Raw genomic sequence first — 23,447 nt, 5'->3', positions numbered from 1 at the left:
ACAGTCTCCAGGGGGGATGTTGGGGTTTCTAACTCACAGAGAATAGTGAAGAGTTTGCGAGAACTTGTGGCTGCATTGGCAATTCTTTCATTATACTTAGAAGCCTTGGAGGTGAGGATGAGCTATTTCTAGTGGTGTGAGAGCATGGTAAGGAGGCTCTCATTGGTGAGAGTGCATGTCTTGAGCCAGATAGCCTCTGCTGTTCCTTTGGCGGCCTGAGCGGAGCAGAGTTCTGGGGTGAACCAGGAAGGGTGATGGCTTGGGTTCTTGGATTCCTTGGCCTTAAGTGGGGCCAAGTGGTTGATGGCCTTGCAGATCAACGAGTTGTAGTGGTCTACTAGGGCTTTGGGGTTTTGTGTGGTGGTGAGGGGTGCGTTAATGAGCGGGATGATGTTTTTGCATGTCAGGTTGTGTGAATTGTGGGCCATGGTGGTGCTGTTGGTAATGGCTGGCTTAGGACTTTTGCTGATGGCTGGTATGGTGAATGTGATAGTGTGGTGGTCTAGCCATGGGCATGGTCCGGTGGATATAATGGACATGTTACAGTTATGGTCTAGTAGCCAGTCAAGGATCCTGCCATGGGAGTGTGTGGGTTCTGTGATGATTTGGGAGCATCCTAAGGCTTACAGTGCGGTGGCGATGGTGGTGGCATTGTTGTCACTGTTGTCATTGAAACCTAAGTTGTGGTCACCTAGTATTAAGAGTTGCGAGGATGGTTTGAGGTTGGTGGTGATTAGCTGAGCTATATTGTCAGGTCTCTGGGTAGATGCAGGTTCCTGAAAAATTAAAATGAAAGTAAAATCTTATCCTTTATTTGGTCTGTGTTTCTTTTTCTATTTTGGAGGTTTATTTTATTATAATATTACATTTCTGGTTAAGTTTCTTTCTGGTTTTGGTTAGGCCTTGACTTTAGTTCTCAGGAAGCAGTTGGAGCCGAAGCCAAGATGGTGGAAAAGAGCAGGAGCCATGATTGGTTGAGGGGGAAACAAAGGTTTGATCTAAACATTCTAAACAACCTTTCATTCTGTCATGACTAGTCTTCAAATCCAACGCGGGCGCTGCTAAACCCCACAGACCCACCAAAGCGTAGCGTTCTCAACTAAATATAAAACCAGTTGAGCCCGTGACACCCTGGGGGGAAAGGGGAATTTGGATTAAATAATAAACTCAGACACTGGAACTTGAATTCCTTTCAGGAGATCAGTATCTGCATGAATGAGAGATCAACAAGTTTAACCAATTTTAGTATGCATATATATATTTCTTCTATTTTACATATCTAACAAACATTGACTTGGATTACCTGAAAATCCTCAGCAAAAGCCTTGAAGATATTACTCTTGTTATCTTACTTGTATTTACTTGTATTTAATCACTTTAAAAACTTTTTACAAGAGGAAAAATGCTGGAAATTCAAAAATATGTTCTTATTCTCTTTTGAATTAAAGTGTGCACCCTTTAATTCTAAATGATAAATCTTCCATTTGCTGGCTTAACTTGAGACTCAAAGGATGCAGAGAGTTCAACATTTTGCCTTATTACCACAGTATTTTGAAAGATGACTGATGTTCTAATAATTGAAATGTCATGCTAGTTTCCTTGTTGGATTCTAATGTCTTTCAGAAACTTGTTTGTACAACTTGTTACCTTTGAATCATTCAGCTATTCTGGTAAGAGTTTATTTTCCTTTAAAATTTAATCATATTAACAAATCCTTAGCCTTCTTTCAGCTCCATCAACTCTTCTTTTTAGAAAATTAATTCTATTTTTACAGAGTCATAATTGAGTGACGATTGGCGCTTTATAAATAGTTTCCTTAAATTAATATGGTTCTCAAATCTAATACAGTCGCCGCGCCAACGCACTCAAGTTCCAAACAGGAAAAAATGTTTAAAAGTCATTAACCGTTCGTTTGACGTTGCACACGCGTAGTACATGAAACAAAAAATGCACTGCAACTAACGTTACGGCAAAAATTCAATAATACGCATGCTGCTTACCTTCTCTTCAAGAAGAAATAACCCGGAAGGGACTTACTCGTCGCGTCAACACCTCTGCACTCATCTGACAAGCTACCGCGGCTAAACTCTTCCTTGCGTAGACTCCAGCACACGTGCGATTCAAAGAACGCAGCTTCACGCTTAACTGAAGCGGAAGCAAACGAAGATTATTGATATTTTTAAACTTGCGTGATACAATCGGAAAAAATAAACGCACACTGAATATGCGCATAGACTTGAAAACAACAGCTTGACGAGCGATTCATCCGGCAAAAACTAACGCGCGCAGGTAAGTTCACGTGCGAACAGTCAAATTATGTTAACCCTTAACTAACTGGGTTCTTAAATTCTAAGATGAATTACTACAGCAAGGATTTCATTATACAGACTTGTCAACCAACTAAAATCCACAAGATGAGTTATACTTAACTTTGGGTCTTCAACTTCATGTAGCTGAATTTATTCTTCTGTTAACAGCAATGAAATCTTCTTTCCAAAATGTTGAGTAGATATAAATCAAGTTACTTGAGAGTTCAGGTTTCTTCACAAAGACTCTAGGCCTGAAAGGCTCGGGAGAACACAAAAAACATATCTGGCTCATAAGAAAACTAAATGAAAGGCAGTTTTGAACGCTACGCTTTGGTGGGTCTGTGGGGCTTCCGCGCTGGATTTGAAGACTAGTCATGGCATATATGAGGTGCAGGGAGAGTGTATTGTTTTGTGAGCATTTGAGTTTAAGGGACAGTGATTCGCAGTTGGGGATCATTGGCCCGGTGGAGGCATATAACAGGAGGGATTCTTTGTAGATGAAGGCTTTCTCCACCTTTCTTTCTTGTATGTCACATCAGAGGATGAAGCATCCCTGTGGGGTGGCAATGGAAAGAGTTGGGCCTGCTGTGGGAGAGAGCCAGGTCTTGAGGGCTAGGATATCAAGGTCGTCTGCTGTGATAAGGTCCAGGATTTCGTGGGGTGAGCAATCATGGATTTGGTGTTAAGGAGGGCACAAGGTAGGGGAGCGATTTGAGGTGGTGTGCTGCTGGAGGTGGTGGCCTTCATTTGTGGTTGGTTTAGGGGTGTTTTATAGTGTGAGGACCAATGGCAAGAGGCACATGGCGTGATCTCCTGGGATTGGGTAGTATGTGGTGTGTGCCTGTGGCTGGGGGCAGTCCTATATTGCAGGTATGCATTCCTAACTCTGACTTCTGGGGGGTGTGAATAAGGTGAAGTGGATGTAGCTGCGCTGGTGAGTTGACGCTTCTGGCCTGGCCTACGTAAGGAGCTTGTGGTTACGTGGGGTCGGTGAGGGGAGAGGGGCTGTGTTGTAGGGGGAGTGGCTTGGGGACTCCTAAGTAGGTCTCTGGGTATGTTTCCATGTGTCTTACCTAAGTTGTGGGATGGCTGCATCTGAAGTTCGGTAGGTTCGGGCCACGGGTAGGGCCTGTTCGATGCTTGGTAAAGCATGTGTTTGTTGTTGTGCTTAGTGGAGGTGTAAGATGTAAGCAGGGGTGCCAGGGCCTGGTATTGGTAGTGAAACGGTGGAGCTGAGCGGGGTGCTGGGAGGAGCAAAGCCAAGTGGTGGTGTTGGCTGAGGAGCAGGCTGGCGTTGGTATTAGGGCAGGGCTGGGGTGCTTGATGACGGTTGGTAATACAGCTACATTAACTAATGCGTTTAGTTCCATCAATGCAGGTAGGAAGTGAGTGTGTGGTGGCAATGTGTGTGCAAGGACTGGCTTTAGTATAGGACTGTGCAGAGTAGCGTGCAGTCTGTAGTTTGTGCCGCCTGCAAGCGATGGCTGGAAGGCAGTGGGGGAAGGCAATGCGACGGGCATAGGAGTGAGGATGGTAGGCGGGTCAGGGTAAGCTCGAGCTGCGGCGCGCATGTAGTTGGGATCAGGGGTGTCTGGTCTGATGTTATGGGACCCATGGTGGCCCATATATGCAGCAGAGCAGAATAGAGTTACAAGTTGCATTTGTAGTAGCCTAATATCAAAAGTTGTAGTAGCAGCAGTAGAACTGTGGTCATCAATATTCCTGTCAGAAGTGTAATAGCTGGAAGAAGTAGAAGTCAAAGTCAACTTTGGGGCAAGGGAGCCTCCTCACCCATTTTTTCTAGTAGAAGGAAGTTGATAAAAATGGAGCAAACCTTAAGCAGGAGCATCCTGACAAACTGTGTATAAAAGATGCTGTAGAGGCTCAAAGTAGAGAAGTTGATGTAAGCAGAAGTGTTACTTTTGTCTTCCACATTACTTATTCTTTCCAGGAAGGAAGCCATCCAGGAAACTCCATTGGTGCTATCATTTTCTTTGTGGAACTGTAAAAGGGGAATCTTTTCATCAAGCTAAGAAGAGACTTTTGCCAGAGGATTTTATGTGTGTGAACTTTTGTTTCTTTGGAACTTTTTCAAGACTGGTTAAGACTTTCTTTTCCTTGGAAGAAGTTAACTTTGGAACATTCCTGGGGGTAGAAGATCTGCCCAGGACCAATAGAAGTCATCCAAGACACTGGGTGTCGTAACCTTTGTATTAATGTTGTTTTTCATGTTGCTTTGAATGTTTATGTTGTTCAGTGTGAGGGCTAGTTTCGTGAATGCTAAGAGGTTTACCCACAGATACTAGACTGGGTAGGGAATTCCCTGGCAGAGTAGGTTTATTTAGGGTTTATTTTATAATTTTGTGTACAATAAAATGTCAAATCCTGAGAAAACTAAACACAGTCGTGAGTCTCACATTACTGATCCCTCACATATGGTGTCGGTGGCGGGGTATATCTAGCTTGATACAAACTATGGCCCACTCATCAGTGTGGGAATAAGATTCCTGCATGAAAATAATAATTCATACTACAGAGGGAGATGAATTTGTGGTGCAGGTACACTATTTTACATTTAAAACAACAGATAGTTTAGGCAAAAGCCTTTCCTCTAGATCGTCCCAAAAGAGAATTTCACCAAAAGCCACTGTTCAATAACAAAAGGGTGTCAGATTAGCATTTAAAATCGTATAGCAAACTTACTTTAGTATTAGAACCCTGAACTTAAGTTTCCTCTTCCCTTTCCACAACTCCTCCTGATATTGAAATTAGCTGGGACGAAGACCCTGAGATATCAGGAGCAGTTGAGTTTGAAGAAACTATTGAAGTAATCAGAATATCTGGTTCAGAAATTAGTGACAAATACTTGACTCTGGGGATTTTGAAGAAAGTTCTTTTACAGAATTGGTATCTGAAGTTGTCACCAAGGCTACAATAAATAAACTATTGGCCAAATTAAACAAACATCAGATCCATGCTGAGACTAGGTTCCAAGAAGGACTTGTGAAGATCATAGCATCCGCCCAGAGACCAGTTATTCCACAGAGTGTACTATAGCCATATAAGGAAAGGGAATTCTCAACTTCGAAAGATTAGCACACCAGTTAAACTGGGGCCTAGAATAAAAAAAAACTGTTATCTGGCTACCCACCCTTCTTAAAGGTGAAATGCAAAACTCATTTCACCTCCTTCAACCAGATGGTACAACCCCTTTTTCTGCGATTAAAGAGGGCCTGTCTAAAAAGGTGGGGCAGACTGAGAATTTGTATAAACAGCAATTGCTTAACATCAAACTAAATCTGGATGAAACTCCTATAGAATTTGTTGCTGGGATTCAGAATACACTATCCTTATGGTTGGCAAAGAAGACCTTGGTAGAAGTATTAGAAACACTGACAATAGAGCAATTTATTAATTCAGTTTCACCGTATTTACAAAAAGCTATCTTACAAATAAATAAGCCTAATTTATCTTTAGTTATTGAGATGGCCCAACATTTTCAAGATGCTAATTTGTACAAAGTGTGCATAAGAATGAGGACATGAAGAAGGAATCCAAAGGATTAAAAGCCAAAGAAGTTTTTCCAAACCCTCGCCTAGAGATGGCGGAGGGGAAACAAGCAAAACCTCTGGATAAAAAGCAAGGAAGCCAAAGAAGTTTTTCCAAACCCTCGCCTAGAGATGGCGGAGGGGAAACAAGCAAACCTCTGGATAAAAAGCAAGGGGAGTTCCTGGGTGGAAGAAATTCGAAGCCCAAAATTATTAATTAACCTATGCTTTTCTTGTGGACAAGCAGGTCATTTAGCCAGACACTGCCCCTTTAATAGAAAGGAAGAATGTATTTATTTACTAATTTATTGAGCATTTGTTAGTCTCCTATACAACAAAATATGTTTTGAGGCACCGCAAGCCGAAGTGGGGAGGGAGCAGGGGAGAAAATAACAATGGCAAAAACTATATATACAATTGTGATCCTACTAGGCTTATGATATTCAGACGTGCAAGTACTGTGCAGAGAAGTGCTGGAGATAGGGAAGGGAGGGGAATGAAACATGGTATGGGCAAGTGCTGGTGGGAGCCTGGGAAGGAAGAGCCTCGGGGTGCCAAGGGAGGAGAAATGCCAGGGTGGGATGCAGAACCACCAGGCAGGGGCCCGCAAAGACAGTGCTGAGGAGCCCTCAAGGGCAGAGATGATGGGGTGGGGTGGGGCTGGTGCCATCTGGGTAGAGGGCCTGGTAACCTGTGAGATTCATGAAGGACATGAGAAGTCTCAGTGGAAGTGGAGTGATTGGCAGGGAAGGGAAAGAGGGAAAAAGGAAGAGAAAAGTAGAGTTTTGAGGAGTTTCCGGAACATAAGGAGGTCCGGCTCAAGTCTGAGATGGCAATGGAGGCTGTTCCACAGTAAGGTACCAGCCGAAGAGAGAGACCTACCCCCCACTCTCTGTTTGGAGAAGCTTTTGATGCGCATAGAGTTGGAGTTAGAGGAGCGGAAGGCTCTCAAGGGGTTCGCTGGTTGTGATTTTGTGGCAGCTATCAATGCTTAATGGCAGGTGACATCCCGGGGAGAACAACATGGTCCAGTTGTAAATCTTTTGCTACCTTGGACTATTGGTTCTCTTCTGTAAGTATGCTCAATGAAATCAAGGTCCTCTCTATGAGTCCTATTGATTGGTAATGTTACCCTCTGTAACAAACATTGGTGGTATGGATATTAATACGGCGGGAAACCACATATCTTGGTCTGAAGCAAACCTGAGCAAGTTTACAAAATGCTGGCAAAGTGCAGAGATTAATTTGACAACTGCATAACATCGGCACAATGGAGATGAGCTAGAGACTTGGCTTAAAAGCTATCCGATAAATTAGATTTCAGGAGTTTATTGTACCCTTTGTAGCAATTCTAAGGGCAACATTTTTGTTAAAACTATTCGGAGCACTAGACAAAAGCGTAATAAGCTTCATAAGTTTGGAATATTAAAGACTGGTACCACCAAGTCCATCTGGCAGGCATTGCAAGGGGCAAAGGAGGAATTAATGACTAATCACATCAGTTCAGCTTGTTGGTCGGTGCATAGACAAGTTAATTATTCAAGCAATGGCGCTGTTACACCACAAACCGTGCCAACTGACCTAGTATGGGGCTGTGACAATATCTTAGTAGCCATTGGGAAGTTAAAAAAGTCTAAAGCTCCTGGTCCCAATGGCCTCGCAATTATGGTTCTTAAGAAGGACCCTGAAATATGGCCCTCCATTCTGGAAATCCTGTTTACCAAGGTATGCCTGTCCGGTACAATTCCCAAGTTAGTCTGTTTGTTTGTTTGTTTGTTTATTTGTGTAATGTCATTATGATCCCCTTCTTCAAAAAAGGAATGCAGCCCTTACCAACAAACTACTGCCTCCTTTCAATGCTTGACGTGACAGGGAAGATTTTTGCCTCCTAATCCTTCGTTCACTACCGCAATGGGTTAACTCGTATTATATCTTAGATGATTTTCAAATGGGGTTTCGCCCAGGTTGTTCCACCTCTCACAATATACAAAATGTTGATTGCCTAAAACGCACAGCCTATGGTGTATGCGGTGCTGGTTTCTATGCCTGCTACATTGGTTTCCACTCCACCTTTGACAGAGTACATCAGGGTCGGCTCTGAAATCATTGTGTGGCGATGGGGTGCCCTGCTTACCTTCTCCAAGTGATTAGATGGTTGCATACAGGAACTTAGATTCAAATCCGACTGGTGGCGTGGGCCATTTTACAGACTGGATTGATACAACAAAGGGTGTGAAACAAGGTTGCCTTTTGGTACCCCTTTTATTTAGTCTGTATATGGCCGATCATCCTGTAAAACAAAGAGAGACTGTTCATTGCCCTCTTAGATTGGGCTCAATCTAAGGTTTCAATACCCTCTTTAATGTATGCAGACGACTTGGTCATTCTTTAACATACATTTTCAGGCATACTCGGATCCCTTAAAGTGTTGGGAATGTACACTAGTGCAAACAATCTTGAGATTAATCACTCCAAAACTAAGGCAATGCTCTATTCCTCTCGTAAAATATCTAAGCTCCCACTTATTTTAGATAAATAATAATTTGGCATTTATATAGCGCTACGAACCCGCAGGTATCTGAGCGCTCCTTATTATTACCCACGGTGTGTGGTGCTCATTTATCGACCTCGGAAGGATGAACCGCTGAGTTTGGCGCTGCCGGGATTCGAACCTGCGCTCGCAGGCTCTGCACTGATGTCAAAGCGAGCGCTCTACTCGCTGTGCCACTTGACCGGCTAGATCAGAAGGTAATTTATTATGTTGCGAGTTACACCTGCTTGGGCCGAGAAATAGGTAGCACAGATCACCAGGAGGAAGTGCTTGCCATTAAAACTAGAAGAGCTGAACAGCTGACAGGCCTATTTGTGATATTTTAGAGGCAAACGGCTGGGTACAGTATGGCTGGTATTAGAACACTTTATGTTCAGTGCTTCTGTCCGGCCATACTGTTCGGCTTGGAGGTGCTAGTTGGTTGAATGTCCTTGAGGGCCATTTTTGGAAACATATGTTAAATCTACCTCAGGCAGTTCTGATGCACATTCTGAGGCTTGAACTTGGCTTGACTTCTTTGAAGTCTTCGGCACTGAAGCGTAAAGGAGAGTTATATTTGAAATCTTTAGCCTCCACTCAATGTTCTGAGTACTATGGCAGGTTATTTTGAGAAGGAACCAATTATTAGAGGAACTAACTTTGTTTTGGCTATTTAATCCTTATTTGGAACAATCAGCGTGTCCTTAGTAGGTGGCAATGGTGAAGAAGGTGTGGACTGCCATGGGCACAAGCTGGCTTTTCGTAATAAGATCATGTTGTGGAATTGGAATTTGAATTTCACACATTTAGAAAAAGTGCCCCCCTTTCGGATGGTGGAGTAGTTAACTTATAAATTCCTCTCCCCAAAAGTTTCAATTGAGTGTCCTGATCCGACAGTCAGAAAGCTGATATTGCAATTACGTACCAATCAACTGTCGGTCCTCTCAATTACGGGCCCTAGACAATGCTTATTGCTCCAACATAGAACTTGTCGGATTTGTAAATGTTCCCACATGTTAGAGACTCCCGGCATGTAATGATAATATGCTTAAATCTTGGGAACATCAATATGTGTAATTTAGGTGTTGTTGTAGGCAAGTACGACGAAATCAAGAGTGAACATTTTTGGTTTTATTGGTTGAATTCGAGTTTGATGGGTCTACAGATTGCTTTATACCATGTGTCGGTTGCAGTGGGGAAATGTTTGATTTCTGATTTATTATACATTTCTTTTATTTTATATTATTAGGATTATAAATGCGGGCTATGTTAAATAGTACAGATTTTATAATTTTCTTGTTTTTCTTAAATATTGTTATATATTGTAAATTCTATAAATGTATATGTGAAAAGTTCAATGTAAGCTAAACACATTAAATACAAATATTTTTTTTAAAAAGTTGTGCTGCCTAGAGCAAAGTTCCCTTTTGATAGCAGGGGCATTCTTTTATTTTAGAACATTTTCATTTTTATTAGAATTGCCACTGATAACTAAATCACAAGTTGCATAGAAGAGAAAATGCAAAGAATGGTGGCAACATAAAAGTAAAAACTATGCTCACCTTCAGAAAGACACCCAACACAGCAAAGCCGTCGTGGTGATGAGCTGCTTCCAAAACAGTTGCATATTTCTCTGAATTCCAGTGCACCATATGAAGCTGTAACAAAAAAGAACCCATATTGGCAATGGTATTGTCATTTTCTTTCTTGTATTAGAATTTGCCAAGCTTTTCCCGATTTTGCATGAGGCTAGGCTATCATGATATTTTCTCCATACATCCCACTCGATTCATGGGGCACCACACTCAACAACCCTGGAAAATTACACTACCCTTGGAATTGACAGCTTGATAATCCTAATGCTTTTCTCATTTGATCCATTGACGTTTGGGTTCAAGGAATGTTTCCCACGTACAGACAAGACCTGAATGACCACTTTTCAGATAGATACGCAGTGTACAAAAATCCTTCCAATATCTGAATTAGACTAAGTTGTATTAATAATGTTAAAGTTATACGTACCTAAAGAGCACCACAATTTTGGTATGCTATGGAATGCTATTGTTTATTTATATAGCGCCTATACACATGCAAGTGTTTCAAAGCACTCAAGGAGGGCAGGAACATGGGGAAAAAAACAAACAGTCACTCAGAGCCCTTGAAATTCTGAGAGAGTAATAATCTGCACAGGCAGAGTAAGTGAGTACAAAATAATTTAACAGTTGGGGAGACAGCAAATAGGGCTAGTGGCAATTCTGCAGTGTTAACAGTGCAATTAAGGAGTGAAGACTTTTGAGAACAGACATACGATCTTCAGGCATGGTGCGTACGGAACGAGCAAGTGCACGGGGGGAACAAGTACACCCGGTCGGTTGAGACTTGGTAAGTGCAGAGAGAGACACTTTGTAGGGTTAATTTCACAAATGCATTGAGTGTGGGTGGGTGGCAGGGCCCTGAGGCAAGTGCGAAAGAGGACTGGCAGGGGTGCCGGGGACCAGTAAGACTCTAAGGTACACCCGACGGTCAGTCAGGGTGCTGTAAGGAATAATAGGGAGAAAGGGAAAAACAGAGAACTGGATTAGCAGGGTAGAGGGAGAGAGAAGGAAGAGGCGAAGAGGAAAGTCTTGAGGAGTTTCCGGATTTTAAGGAGATCCGGCTCAAGACAGAGGGCGACAGGGAGGTTATTACAGAGGGAGGCACCTTCTGAGGATGAGGATCTCGCTCCAAACCTCTGCTTGGAGAACCAGCTCAATCGTGGAAGGTTGGAGGTAGATGAGCAGAGGGCTCGTGAGGGACAGTATTTACATAGGCAGTGTTACAGGTAGGTAGGTCCCAGGCGCCAGAAAGCCTTGTGAACAATGCAAAGGGTCTTGAATTTGATCCTTGCAGCCACGGGGAGCCAGTGGAGGGATTCCAGCGTTATACAGATGCAGTCCCTAGCCTTGAGGCCAAGGAAAAGTCTTGCGGTTCTGTTCTGGATCAGTTGCAGAGGGCGCAGTGCAGAAGAAGGGAGGTTGAGGAAAAGGCTGTTGCAATAGTCCATCCTGGAGAGAATCAGGGCTCTGAAGACATTGAGCTTCTGGGGGAAAGTGAGAAAAGGCAGAGTACATCTGAGGAGGTTGAAGCAGATAGTTAGATTTTTTAGAGATGCCTGAAATGTGAGAGGAGAAGGAGAGAGTGGAGTCAAAGATGACCCCCAGGTTTCTTGCTTCGCAGGTGGGTGCGGGGACAGGGCTAAGCGATGTTGGCCAGAGTGAAAGTGGTAAAATGGGCGCAGGGGTCCCAATGCAACAATCTCAGTCTTAGTGGCATTGAGGCAGAAGTCGTTTGAGCTTCAAAACACCACAAAGTAGTTGAGGTTGTGCAATAGCTTATTGTGCTTGTGACCATAATAACCCTACTAACTTCCTTAGAGATAAACAGAAATAACTAACTAAGGTCAAAGAGTAGATACTCTTAAGTATGTGTTAGAAATGTCAGAGAATTATAGTGCCTTCCCAAGCTGAACACAAGATCCACCTTGAAGTCTGTTGAGGAAAATTCTCATAAATGTGCTAATTCCCTTCACCTTAGAGACCCCCAGCAACTTTGCTGGATTTTGAGGACTTGATTTTTTTTTTACCTGGAAAGAGTGTGGGCCTATTTTCCCACTCTTTCATGTGTTTTGTTGTGTGTTTTTCACTTGTGTTCTTTGATTATGGAGTTTTTAGATAACTCCATGGGCATGATCTTTTCATGTGTGTTATACAGCACCCTCAGTGCAGTGACACAGGAATGTCTTTTAGACTTCCAAAAGGTTTAAATACATTCTCTGGGATGAACTACTGTTTCCCAGAGAATGTAAAGTGAAATTGACTTTACTAGTCTTTTCCAAATTCATAGACCCAGCACACACCATTTTACAATGGAATGCTAGAGGGGTTACATAGTATCCCCTGTGTCTAAACACTCATGTAGCAGTCAAATGCTACCCTGTCCAAGTGAAAAGGCTGGTGGCAGTGGTTTTACAATGAACTACCATGATTTTTCCCAACCGCGCACACTGGTAGCTAAAAATCAGGGGAGCCATGTTTTTCATGCCTTAAGCCCCTTTGTTAAAACAGGTCCTTTTTTCTCTGTTTCATTTTGGAAAGGTCCTTCTAGTGTTTGACTCTGCGCGCCAATCCAGGTTTGGTCCCTTCGTTTGTGTGCCTTTGGTGGTCTTCAGGACTTAAGACCGCCTCTGGCGTCTGAGTGTCTGGGGTGGGCAGGAAGTGAGGGAAATGCCCGAAACTCCCTGTGCTTAGTCTCCTAGGAGACCCAAATGCACTCTGGCGTGATTGGCTGGCCTACTGTCCAGCAAGGACAGTCAACCTGCTCGGCGAGTGACAGGTAGGCTGGAATGAAAGGGAGAAAACTGTTTAAAAGGCGAGTCTTTTGGACTGGAAGGCAGAGTCGACCACTGGAACGAAAGAACCGAAGATGAGCTGGAAGAGGACGGCTGCTGCAAACACTGGACCGTTGGTTTGCCCGGTGAAGCCCTGCTGCAGGTCCGAATTGCCAAACTCCATTTGACAGAGAAGCTCCTTCAAGGACGGCTTCTTCCTTTGAGTTGGTGGGACCAATCAACTCATAAGACACCTGGATACCATTCTCAAGGCTGGTTAGGTTTAACCAGGGAGAGGGACACCAGTTTGTGTTCTTGAAGCTACAGCTAATGGAACTGAAGTGACTCCATTTTGTTTGCTTTCTTCAACGATCCCGTGCAGTGCAGGAGTCCCCCAACATCTTCCCTCTTGTCCCCACGACTGAGGCTCAGGAACAGCGAGATCTGCAGGAACTGCCAGAAACCACAACTTCAGCAACTCTTGTTTTCTTCATATTAAGGTAATGTGCCAACCCGGTTGAGAGATCCTAACTCTTGCGGTGACAGTTTGTGAAACTTTCCCAACTCGCAGGCCTAATCATCTTGTGACCCCACAAATGATCCTTTTTCGGCAAAACTAGTTCTGAGAACTTTTGCAAAGACTTTACCGTTTGATACCAGAACTGCTCTTTCCTATCCAGAACACTAGCCCATTTACTATGGCCTGGCCTATTGACTTGAATTGAACTATTCAGCTGAACTGAAACTATTTGCACTGCCTAGAAAGTATAACTAATCTATTCTACTTACATTTGTCCTTTTTGCTCACTTCTAAGTACTTGAACTGCCATTTGGCTCTCTTTTCAAGGGAGCTCCAATTGTCTCAAAAACCTAGATTTTTGTATTGGCGTATAATATTAAGTTGTTTCCTATAGTGAAATGTTTTATAAATGATTGTGTAAATAAATTAATAAGTGTTTTACCAAGAAACCTTGGGTATAAGTGTCTACTTGAACCACTGTGATTGAAAGTCCTTTGTGTAACTACTGCTACTGCTCACATTCACTCTTGAGATAAGCATGGCTACTCAGCTCGCTACCAACAAACTGTGTGGTACAGACTTATACCAAGGGTTGGTCTTGCTTACACCTGTAGTCCTAATTGTGTGTGGTGTTCCCAGAGGTTACTGCATGCAATTCTGCCTAACAAAGTCTCAGACCCTTCCAGTTCACAGTCCCTTGAAAAAGCACTCATTGGTTATGTTATCAGTGATTTAATTTGTGAAATTGTGTTTGAGGTTATTAAGAAGAGTTCAAGGTGGTAGTGAGTTAAAGATGTGGAACAACCCTCAACTGGAAAACATGCAGACGTGTACATTTTTGGGATCTAAACCCTTTGTTCCTTCAACTAACATTTATCAAGGAATGAGTAAGGTTCTGTATGCTTATGTCTCCTCACAAGGACAGATGGTTACCTGTCCAACCCCCACGCTGGATCACTTGTATTTGAAATGATACCACATATGTGTCAGGCCCCGGAGCAAATAGACGAGTAATTAAAAGCATAACTAATATTATGTTCTTAGTTTATTTTATTAATTTCTAGGTTTTCAATTTAGATTGGTTTGGCCCTTAACTCTATTTTTCAGAGTGCAGGAAGGATCCTAAGCTAAGATTGAGGGCAGAGGCAGGAGTGTTGCTTTGGTGGCAGGAAGACAATAGTTTAATTCAAACTTTCTAAACTGCCTCTCATTCGTTATGTCTTCAGAGTAGGTCATGTATAGTATCTCTCCAGAATATTTTTTGGCCTAAAGTCTTAAGAAAGACATTTAGTAAGAAGAAATATCATCTCTGTCAAGATCCAGTTCATCAGGAAGAAATCTTCAGTCAAGTTTTGAAATTCAGCAGACAAGACTTCAACTTTCGCGAAAAAGCTACGTACAAAAAAGAAAGTGTTTCAAAGTTGTTTCATACAATTCCGTTTCTTAGGTATTTCTAATTGCTGTCACCATTTTCAAACTTTGCTCCGGACATTTTGGGGTTAACTTAATTTTAGTTTTGGTTTCCTTTGTGTAAGAAAGTAGAAACAACGTCCAAAACAAAATGTCCGTACGCGCGCACAAGTGAAATTCTTTCCTAAAAGAAAACGTATTTGCTTACCTTGTTAGCACCGTCGTTGTGGCTCCAGTAATTGGACAGTCAATACAATTAGAGTTGCGTGGGTTACTGGATTCTGTCTCCCCCCAATATTTTCTAACACATCATGAGCAGAATCAATTTCATTAAAATAGTTAAACCTATATCTTGCGTCCTTAACTCTAGCTTAATGTCCCTAAATAGGAAAGGAATCTGTTCCTGGTTTTACCCAGGAAACAGCCAAGGGGGCATTCGCCCTATCCTGGCTCACTACTTTCCTGCAAAAAAACTAAAAAGAGGTACACGCCCTTGGGAGTCAACCAATTTCTTTAATTATGTTGCTAACCCTCGGTGTGACTTATACATAAAAATCACAGCACTCATGGGTCCAAAAGGTTATACTTGGTCCAATTCTTGCTGTGTGTTAAAAACACAATGGATCACAAAACTCCTGAGAGGAATAGAACAATTCGAATTGATGGCTCACTACCCCAGATGACAGACAGTGGTAAGAATCCATATTTTTTAGAAAAGCTCAGAAAATAGAATAGTCGTATACTTCAAGGCCCCTGATGTGTATATTTCCCTTGCAGGGAGCTGATACTCAGATGAGACTCCCATCTAAAAGTGGAATAGTCCCATCTAAAAGTGGAATAGTCCTGAAGAAAGCACTATCTCCATAGTCCTGAAGAAAGCGGCAAACCAATTGTCCCTGCTGAAACCGGTTGACAATTTTAGGCTCAAGGTGATATCCTGATCCACTTGACTCATAAAGAAGCAATATATGAGCTTGGCAAACAACTATCCATTGTGTTTTTAACACACAGCAAGAATTGGACCAAGTATAACCTTTTGGACCAATGAGTGCTGTGATTTTTATGTACAAGTCACACCGAGGGTTAGCAACATAATTAAAGAAATTGGTTGACTCCCAAGGGCGTGCACCTCTTTGTAGTGTTTTTGCAGGAAAGTAGTGAGCCAGGATAGGACGCAAGATATAGGTTTAACAATTTTAATGAAATTGATTCTGCTCATGATGTGTTAGAAAATATTGGGGGGAGACAGAATCCAGTAACCCACGCAACTCTAATTGTATTGACTGTTCTTCGAGCGGTGTGTACACACCGTGAGTTAGTGTACTAGACAAAGACACTTAAAACAGGTTTAAACAGCAACACTGATTAGGGCTGAGAAGCATATGACTATATAAAAAATACCGACTATACAAACAACATTAATAAGGCGGAAGCAACGTTTTTAGCGTTTGCAGAGGAATTGGTAGAGGGTATACTCGCTAATCCATCGATCTTAGGGATCGAAGAACAAACGAGTCTGCAACCTAAAGGTGACGAATGGAATGAACTAGAAATTTTACGAAAACAACTCATAAGAACAGAGCTTCATGGTGCGATCATGACAGAGTATTTGAGGTCACAAACAGCCCCCAATGGGCTAATAATAAGAATAAAACCACATATCTTTTTAGACCAGATAAAATTCAGAAAAGACTGGAGCTTCATAGCAAATAAATGTACCAGGGACTGGTTAATCCCCATAATGAATACAGCAAAGACAGTCTCTGAAAAACTCATGAATGAAATCATAACAAAACAAGACGCCCTTGCAACAAAAATGATCGTAGTAACTATCTGAAGAGTATGGGACCATTGGATGCAACAATTCAGGAATTCAAAGAATTTAACATTAACAAGAAAATCACCAAACTCAAGAAAGATATTGCAGTGTTCACACACGAGAAAAAATATCCCTACATCACAGATAAATACTATGAGGAAATAGAAAAGAACTGTAACCAGAACTAACAGACCGGACAACAACAGAGGGGTCGACCTTACCAGCAAAATAACAGACCGAGACCAAATAATTGGAACTTTTCCAGCAGCAGCTCGGATGAAGATAACACAAGACCAGCAAAATCCCTAAGGTTTGAGGATCAACAGCAGAATCAACGGGGGAATGCACAGGGTTTTCAACAGCCCAGAGGCCGTGGGAAGTCCAGAGGATGGCGACAAGACCAATCGCTACAGGTCACGCGCAACAGAGGGAGAGGATGGTACGCCCAAAACGCCAAAGAACTATGAGGCACAGACAGAATATGAGAAATCAAGATATACCAGTAGAACAATCACTGGTAGTTAATTTATCTGACACGACACTGAGTCATGACCAACTGGAAGTTCTACAAAAAGGACTATCATTTGTTCCCACAAATACACATGATCTCTTTGAATTGTGTATCGAGGTGACACAACTGATGAGGGAAATACGCTTAAAACAATTCTTCATGGACAATGTGTCTCCACCTATCCAGGGAGTCACTAATCTCCATAATAAATCACAGTACTATCCCCCACTGCACTCTATTACTCCAGAATCTATCACCTTCGAAAAAGCTTTATTGAAAAAGATTACAGAGATTGAGAAGGAGGAAAGTCACCCATTCTTCAACCTCAAGAAAAAGGAACAACAAGCTTTGAAGGAACTACAGAATAATGAACAGATTATAATCAAGCCGGTGGACAAAGAGGGAGCCATTGTCCTGATGGACAAGAAGGACTATCAAGCAATGGTCAATAATTTAGTTACTGATAGAACTACATACAGACAACCAGGAAGTGACCCCACGGAATCATTAAGGAGAATGATTGATCCAATCATTGAAGAAGGTCTAGCAGAAGGGTACATCAGTCAAAAAGAGGCAGACTTCCTCTAACCAAAACATCCGAAATGCCCGGCGTTTTACGACCTACCTAAAATTCACAAAAACACAACACCAATTCCAGGACGCCCAATTGTGTCAGTGATCGGCTCCATATTGGAACCCCTGTCTCAATTTGCTGATTTCTTTCTCAAAGATGAGGTGATGCATATGAAATCCGATACGAAAGACACCACTGCTGTCCTCAATTATCTAGAAAACCTGGTACTACCTGATAACAATATTTATATCGTAACTATGGACATAGAGTCTTTATATTCGAAGATACCACAAGTCGAGACACTGAAAATGATAGAAAAGGTATTACGCGCTAAGAGACCAGAAATATAGATACCAATTGTCTTCATCATGCAACTGGCAGAGATTGCCTTGACAAAGAACTATTTCCTGCTGGACAACAGATTTTTTGAACAAATCTCCGGGACAGCCATGGGGGCTACATTTGCTCCATCCATAGCAAATTTATATGTAGCTGAATTTGAGGAGAAAGTTATTTACCATCAAACTAACCCTTTTTTGAAAAACATCTTGAGCTAGAGACGATATATTGATGACGTCCTGATGCTCTTTGAAGGTAATGAAGCTACTTTGAAAGAGTTTATAGAATGGCTGAACACACAGAACCCATACTTAAAATTTACGTCTGAATCCAGCAAAGAGACAGCAACCTTTTTGGACCTAAAATTGGTGAGAAGAGGAGCAAGAATTGAAACGACAGTGTACCAGAAACCTACGGATGGTAACTCATTACTGGAATTCAGTAGTTTCCACCAGAGATCCTTAAAAGAAAACTTACCTTTTGGACAGTTTTTACGCATCCAGCGCAACTGCTCGACAAGAACGGAGTATGATACACAAGCAAAGATGTTGGCGGAAAAATTGCAAGAAAGAAACTGCCGCCGCAATATAATAAGAAACGCCAAGAAAAGGGCACGTAACATCCCAAGAGCAAGAACAGTGGAACAGCATCCAAAGAAAAAAAGAAATGATAATCTGATCACTGCGGTTTTTAGTCACTCTCCCATCATTAATCGAGTAAAGAAAGAAGTTAAAAAAACTCTGGCCCATCCTGAATGTGGGGGAAATATCCTTGGACCCTCCAATCTTTGCCATCAAGAGGAGGCGAAACATTAGAGACATCTTGGTACACACATACAAGGAAGAAAATGAAAACCAACAAACGATATGGAATACTATGAAACCGATAGAACACACACCATGCGGAACCTGCGCGGCTTGCCCCTTCACAGATCAATCCACAACAGTGGATATCGGCTGGAATACACCTTGGCAACAAAGGACACTGACAAACTGCAATACTGCCAGTGTGGTGTACCTCATCAAATGCCCCTGCAATAAGATCTATATCGAAATGACAACCGAAAAATCAAAACAAGAATAGGGGAACATTGATCTAACATCAGAACAAAAAGAACTAATGCGCCACTAATGGAACATTATTTATTGCACAATCACTCTGAAAATGACATAGATTGGACTATCCTTGAGAAAGTCAAAACCCCCCGGAGGGGTGGAGATTTAGCAGGCATGCTTTTAAAACGAGAACAACTTTGGATTTTCAGATTAAAAAGCCACATCACCGGCCTTAATGAAGGCATATGTTGGCAAACATTAGCAGTACAGAAATTAGGCCCTTAGGAAACCAGTCCACAAGAATGAATCAACAAAACACATACGTCCTCTGTCTAGACGAGTAGTAACCCTGGAAATTGTGACCAAATAGGCTCATTACATTTAAATAGACGACCCATGCTTTGTTACAATCATTATGAATAATCAAATATTGTGACCTAATATCGATTTATAATAAGAATAGGTACGTGACTAGGTACCTCTATGTGAATTAGGTACATACATTTCAATCTCATACCAGGGAATATGATGCTAATACTGTGCTATCTTTGTTAAAAAATAAATGAATATAGCGAGTCAACATCAAAACAAAGAAAGGACTAGTAGCCACGATTAGGGGATAAGTAACCCTTCCCAATATGGCGGCCGTGTAGAGAATTGCTGAATGGAATCGGCCAGGAGGGAAGCATAAAACTCAAGGTAAGAAAGTAATTACATTTATCAAAGAAAAGTCGGGGATACCGCCCGTTTCACTGCTGTAACACACGGTACATACAAGGGCGACATCAGCACATACATGGGGTATTGTACAACACACGCTGCGTGTTTCCCAGTTTGGGAAAACGCCGCGAGACACGCATTCCCACATACTAATTTATTGATAAGAGCGAGATGACATCCGCTCTCTGTGCGCTGTCTGCCATATTGGGAACTGTCTAAAATAGATGTAAACAATGGGTGCCCAGTTTGGGAAACGCCGCGGGATATAGATTGCCAGCAACTTAGTTGAAAAAAGAGCGAGATGACAGCGGCTTAATGTTTGTTACTTTTGCGTATAGAATAATAACAGATGGCAATAATGGGGCACTCACGTGACGCCATGCTATGTTATAATATGCGGTGCTCAATATGCTGACAGGGAACAATGCCTCGACCATCTGTAACATTGTATTAATCATCAAGGGACACTATAATGCACGTAGCACAGGACTGTAAGTGATGATGCAGACTTCGTTTTCCATTATAATTGGTAGCATAAAAGCCTGAGAGTTGCTTCAGCAAACTTTTTCCATAAACTGCAGTTGACCTAACATTAGGCAAGCAGAGTATTACCTCATTGAGATGTAATATTGGTGCAGCACCTACTTTCAACATCACTTTTTTATGTTTCGTAGGAATGACAGCTCCACTACATATAAGAAGAATGAATAAATAGACAAGATCTGAAGGGATTACCGTACACTGACAAAACTAAGTGACGGTAAGTGAGACAATGATCAGAAAACTCATTAGACACTGTATTTAATTATACAGATAGAACTGACCAGGAGTTTTTTTACTTACCCAATAGAGATCACAACACTCCTGAGAAGAATAGAACAATTCGAATTGATGGCTCACTACCCCAGATGACAGACAGTGTTAAGAATCCATATTTTTTAGAAAAGCTCAGAAAATAGAATAGTCGTATACTTCAAGGCCCCTGATGTGTATATTTCCCTTGCAGGGAGCGGATACTCAGATGAGATGTCCCATCTAAAAGTGGAATACGCCGGATCCAGAGAAAGAAATTTAAAGACAGAGAATTGCTATTACTGTCCATTTGTGAATGTATAGAGTTTGATAACTATCTCTATAGTCCTGAAGAAAGCGGCAAACCAATTGTCCCCGCTGAAACCGGTTGACAATTTTAGGCTCAGGGTGATATCCTGATCCACCTGACTCATAAAGAAGCAATATATGAGCTTGGCAAAAAACTATCCATTGTGTTTTTAACACACAGCAAGAATTGGACCAAGTATAACCTTTTGGACCAATGAGTGCTGTGATTTTTATGTATAAGTCACACCGAGGGTTAGCAACATAATTAAAGAAATTGGTTGAATCCCAAGGGCATGCACCTCTTTTTAGTTTTTTTGCAGGAAAGTAGTGAGCCAGGATAGGGCGAGTGCCCCCTTGGCTGTTTCCTGGGTAAAACCAGGAACAGATTCCTTTCCTGTTTAGGGACATTAAGCTAGAGTTAAGGACGCAAGATATAGGTGTAACTATTTTAATGAAATTGATTCTGCTCATGATTTGTTAGAAAATATTGGGGGGAGACAGAATCCACTAACCCACGCAACTCTAATTGTATTGACTGTTCTTCAAGCGGTGTCTACACACCGTGAGTTAGTGTACTAGACAAAGACACTTAAAACTGGTTTAAATAGCAACACTGATCAGGGCTGAGAAGCATATGATTATATAAAAAATACCAACTATACAAACAACACTAATATGGCGGAAGCAACGTTTTTAGCGTATACAGAGGAGTTTGTAGAGGGCATACTCGCTAATCCGTCGATCTTAGGGATCGAAGAACAAATGAGTCTGCAACCTAAAGGTGACGAATGGAATGAACTAGAAATTTTACGAAAACAACTCATAAGAACAGAGCTTCATGGTGCGATCATGACAGAGTATTTGAGGTCACAAACAGCCCCCAATGGGCTAATAATAAGAATCGAACCACGTATCTTTTTAGACCAGATACAATTCAGAAAAGACTGGAGCTTCATAGCAAATAAATGTACCAGGGACTGGTTAATCCTCATAATTAATACAGCAAAGACAGTCTCTGAAAAACTCATGAATTAAATCATAACAAAACAAAGACGCCCTTGCAACGAAAATGATCGTAGGTAACTATCTGAAGAGTATGGGAACATTGGATGCAACAATTAAGGAATTCAAAGAATTTAACCTGAAAAAGAAAATCACCAAACTCAAGAAAGATATTGCAGTGTTCACACACGAGAAAAAATATCCCTACATCACGGATAAATACTATGAGGAAATAGAAAAGAACGGTAACCAGAACCAACAGACCAGACAATAACAGAGGGGTCGACCTTACCAGCGAAAGAACAGACCGAGACCAAATAATTGGAACTTTTCCAGTGGCAGCTCAGATGAAGACAACACGAGACCAGCAAGATCTCTAAGGTTTGAGGATCAACAGCAGAATCAACGGGGGAATGCACAGGGTTTTCAACAGCCCAGAGGCCGTGGGAAGTCCAGAGGATGGCGACAAGACCAATCGCCACGGGTCACCCGCAACAGAGGGAGAGGATGGTACGCCCAAAACGCCCAAGAACTATGAGGCACAGACAGAATATGAGAAATCAAGATATACCAGTAGAACAATCACTGGTAGTTAATTTATCTGACACGACACTGAGTCATGACCAACTGGAAGTTCTACAAAAAGGACTATCATTTGTCCCCACAAATACACATGATCCCTTTGAATGACGTATCGAGGTGACACAACTGATGAGGGAAATACGCCTAAAACAATTCTTCATGGACAATGCGTCTCCACCTAACCAGGGAGTCACTAATCTCCATAATAAATCACAGTACTATCCCCCATCACACTCTATTACGCCAGAATCTATCACCTTCGAAAAAGCTTTATTGAAAAAGAGTACAGAGATTGAGAAGGAGGAAAGTCACCCATTCTTCAACCTCAAGAAAAAGGAACAACAAGCTTTGAAGGAACTACAGAATAATGAACAGATTATAATCAAGCCAGCGGATAAAGGGGGAGCCATTATCCTGATGCACAAGAAGGACTATCAAGCAATGGTCAATAATTTAGTTACTGATAGAACTACATACAGACAACTAGGAAGTGACCCCACAGAATCATTAAGGAGAATGATTGATCCAATCATTGAAGAAGGTCTAGCAGAAGGGTACATCAGTCAAAAAGAGGCAGACTTCCTCTCACCAAAACATCCGAAATGCCCGGCGTTTTACGCCCTACCTAAAATTCACAAAAACACAACACCAATTCCAGGACGCCCAATTGTGTCAGGGATCGGCTCCATATTGGAACCCCTGTCTCAATTTGCCGATTTATTTCTCAAAGATGAGGTGATGCATATGAAATCCTATACGAAAGACACCACTGCTGTCCTCAATTATCTAGAAACCCTGGTACCGCATGATAACGATATTTATATCGTAATTATGGACATAGAGTCTTTATATACGAAGATACCACAAGTCGAGACACTGAAAATGATAGAAAAGGTATTACGCGCTAAGAGACCAGAAATATAGATACCAATTGTCTTCATCATGCAACTGGCAGAGATTGCCTTGACAAAGAACTATTTCTTGCTGGACAACAGATTTTTTGAACAAATCTCTGGGACAGCCATGGGGACTACATTTGCTCCATCCATAACAAATTTATA

At 41.8% G+C, this 23,447-nt stretch overlaps 1 protein-coding gene and 1 long non-coding RNA gene across 3 annotated transcripts in view; one reads left to right on the top strand and one right to left on the bottom strand.

Annotated features, from left to right (window-relative positions):
* LOC138497680 (carbonic anhydrase 13-like) overlaps positions 1-23,447 on the bottom strand; it is a 1,250,189-nt gene that overhangs the window by 575,027 nt on the left and 651,715 nt on the right. For both annotated transcript variants that reach the window (XM_069621291.1, XM_069621292.1), the window contains exon 5: positions 9,950-10,045. In XM_069621291.1, the coding sequence (XP_069477392.1) occupies positions 9,950-10,045 (96 nt within the window). The remainder of the gene's footprint in view (positions 1-9,949; positions 10,046-23,447) is intronic.
* Positions 1,974-23,447, top strand: part of LOC138497682 (uncharacterized) — a 308,845-nt gene continuing 287,371 nt past the window's right edge. The window contains exon 1 of the long non-coding RNA XR_011278638.1: positions 1,974-2,289. This is a non-coding gene — a long non-coding RNA (uncharacterized lncRNA). The remainder of the gene's footprint in view (positions 2,290-23,447) is intronic.

Source organism: Ambystoma mexicanum, chromosome 5q (genome assembly GCF_040938575.1).
Source record: "Ambystoma mexicanum isolate Mex_15411 chromosome 5q, UKY_AmexF1_1, whole genome shotgun sequence".
Lineage (NCBI taxonomy): Eukaryota > Metazoa > Chordata > Amphibia > Caudata > Ambystomatidae > Ambystoma > Ambystoma mexicanum.
This window is presented reverse-complemented; position numbering and strand designations above follow the sequence as displayed.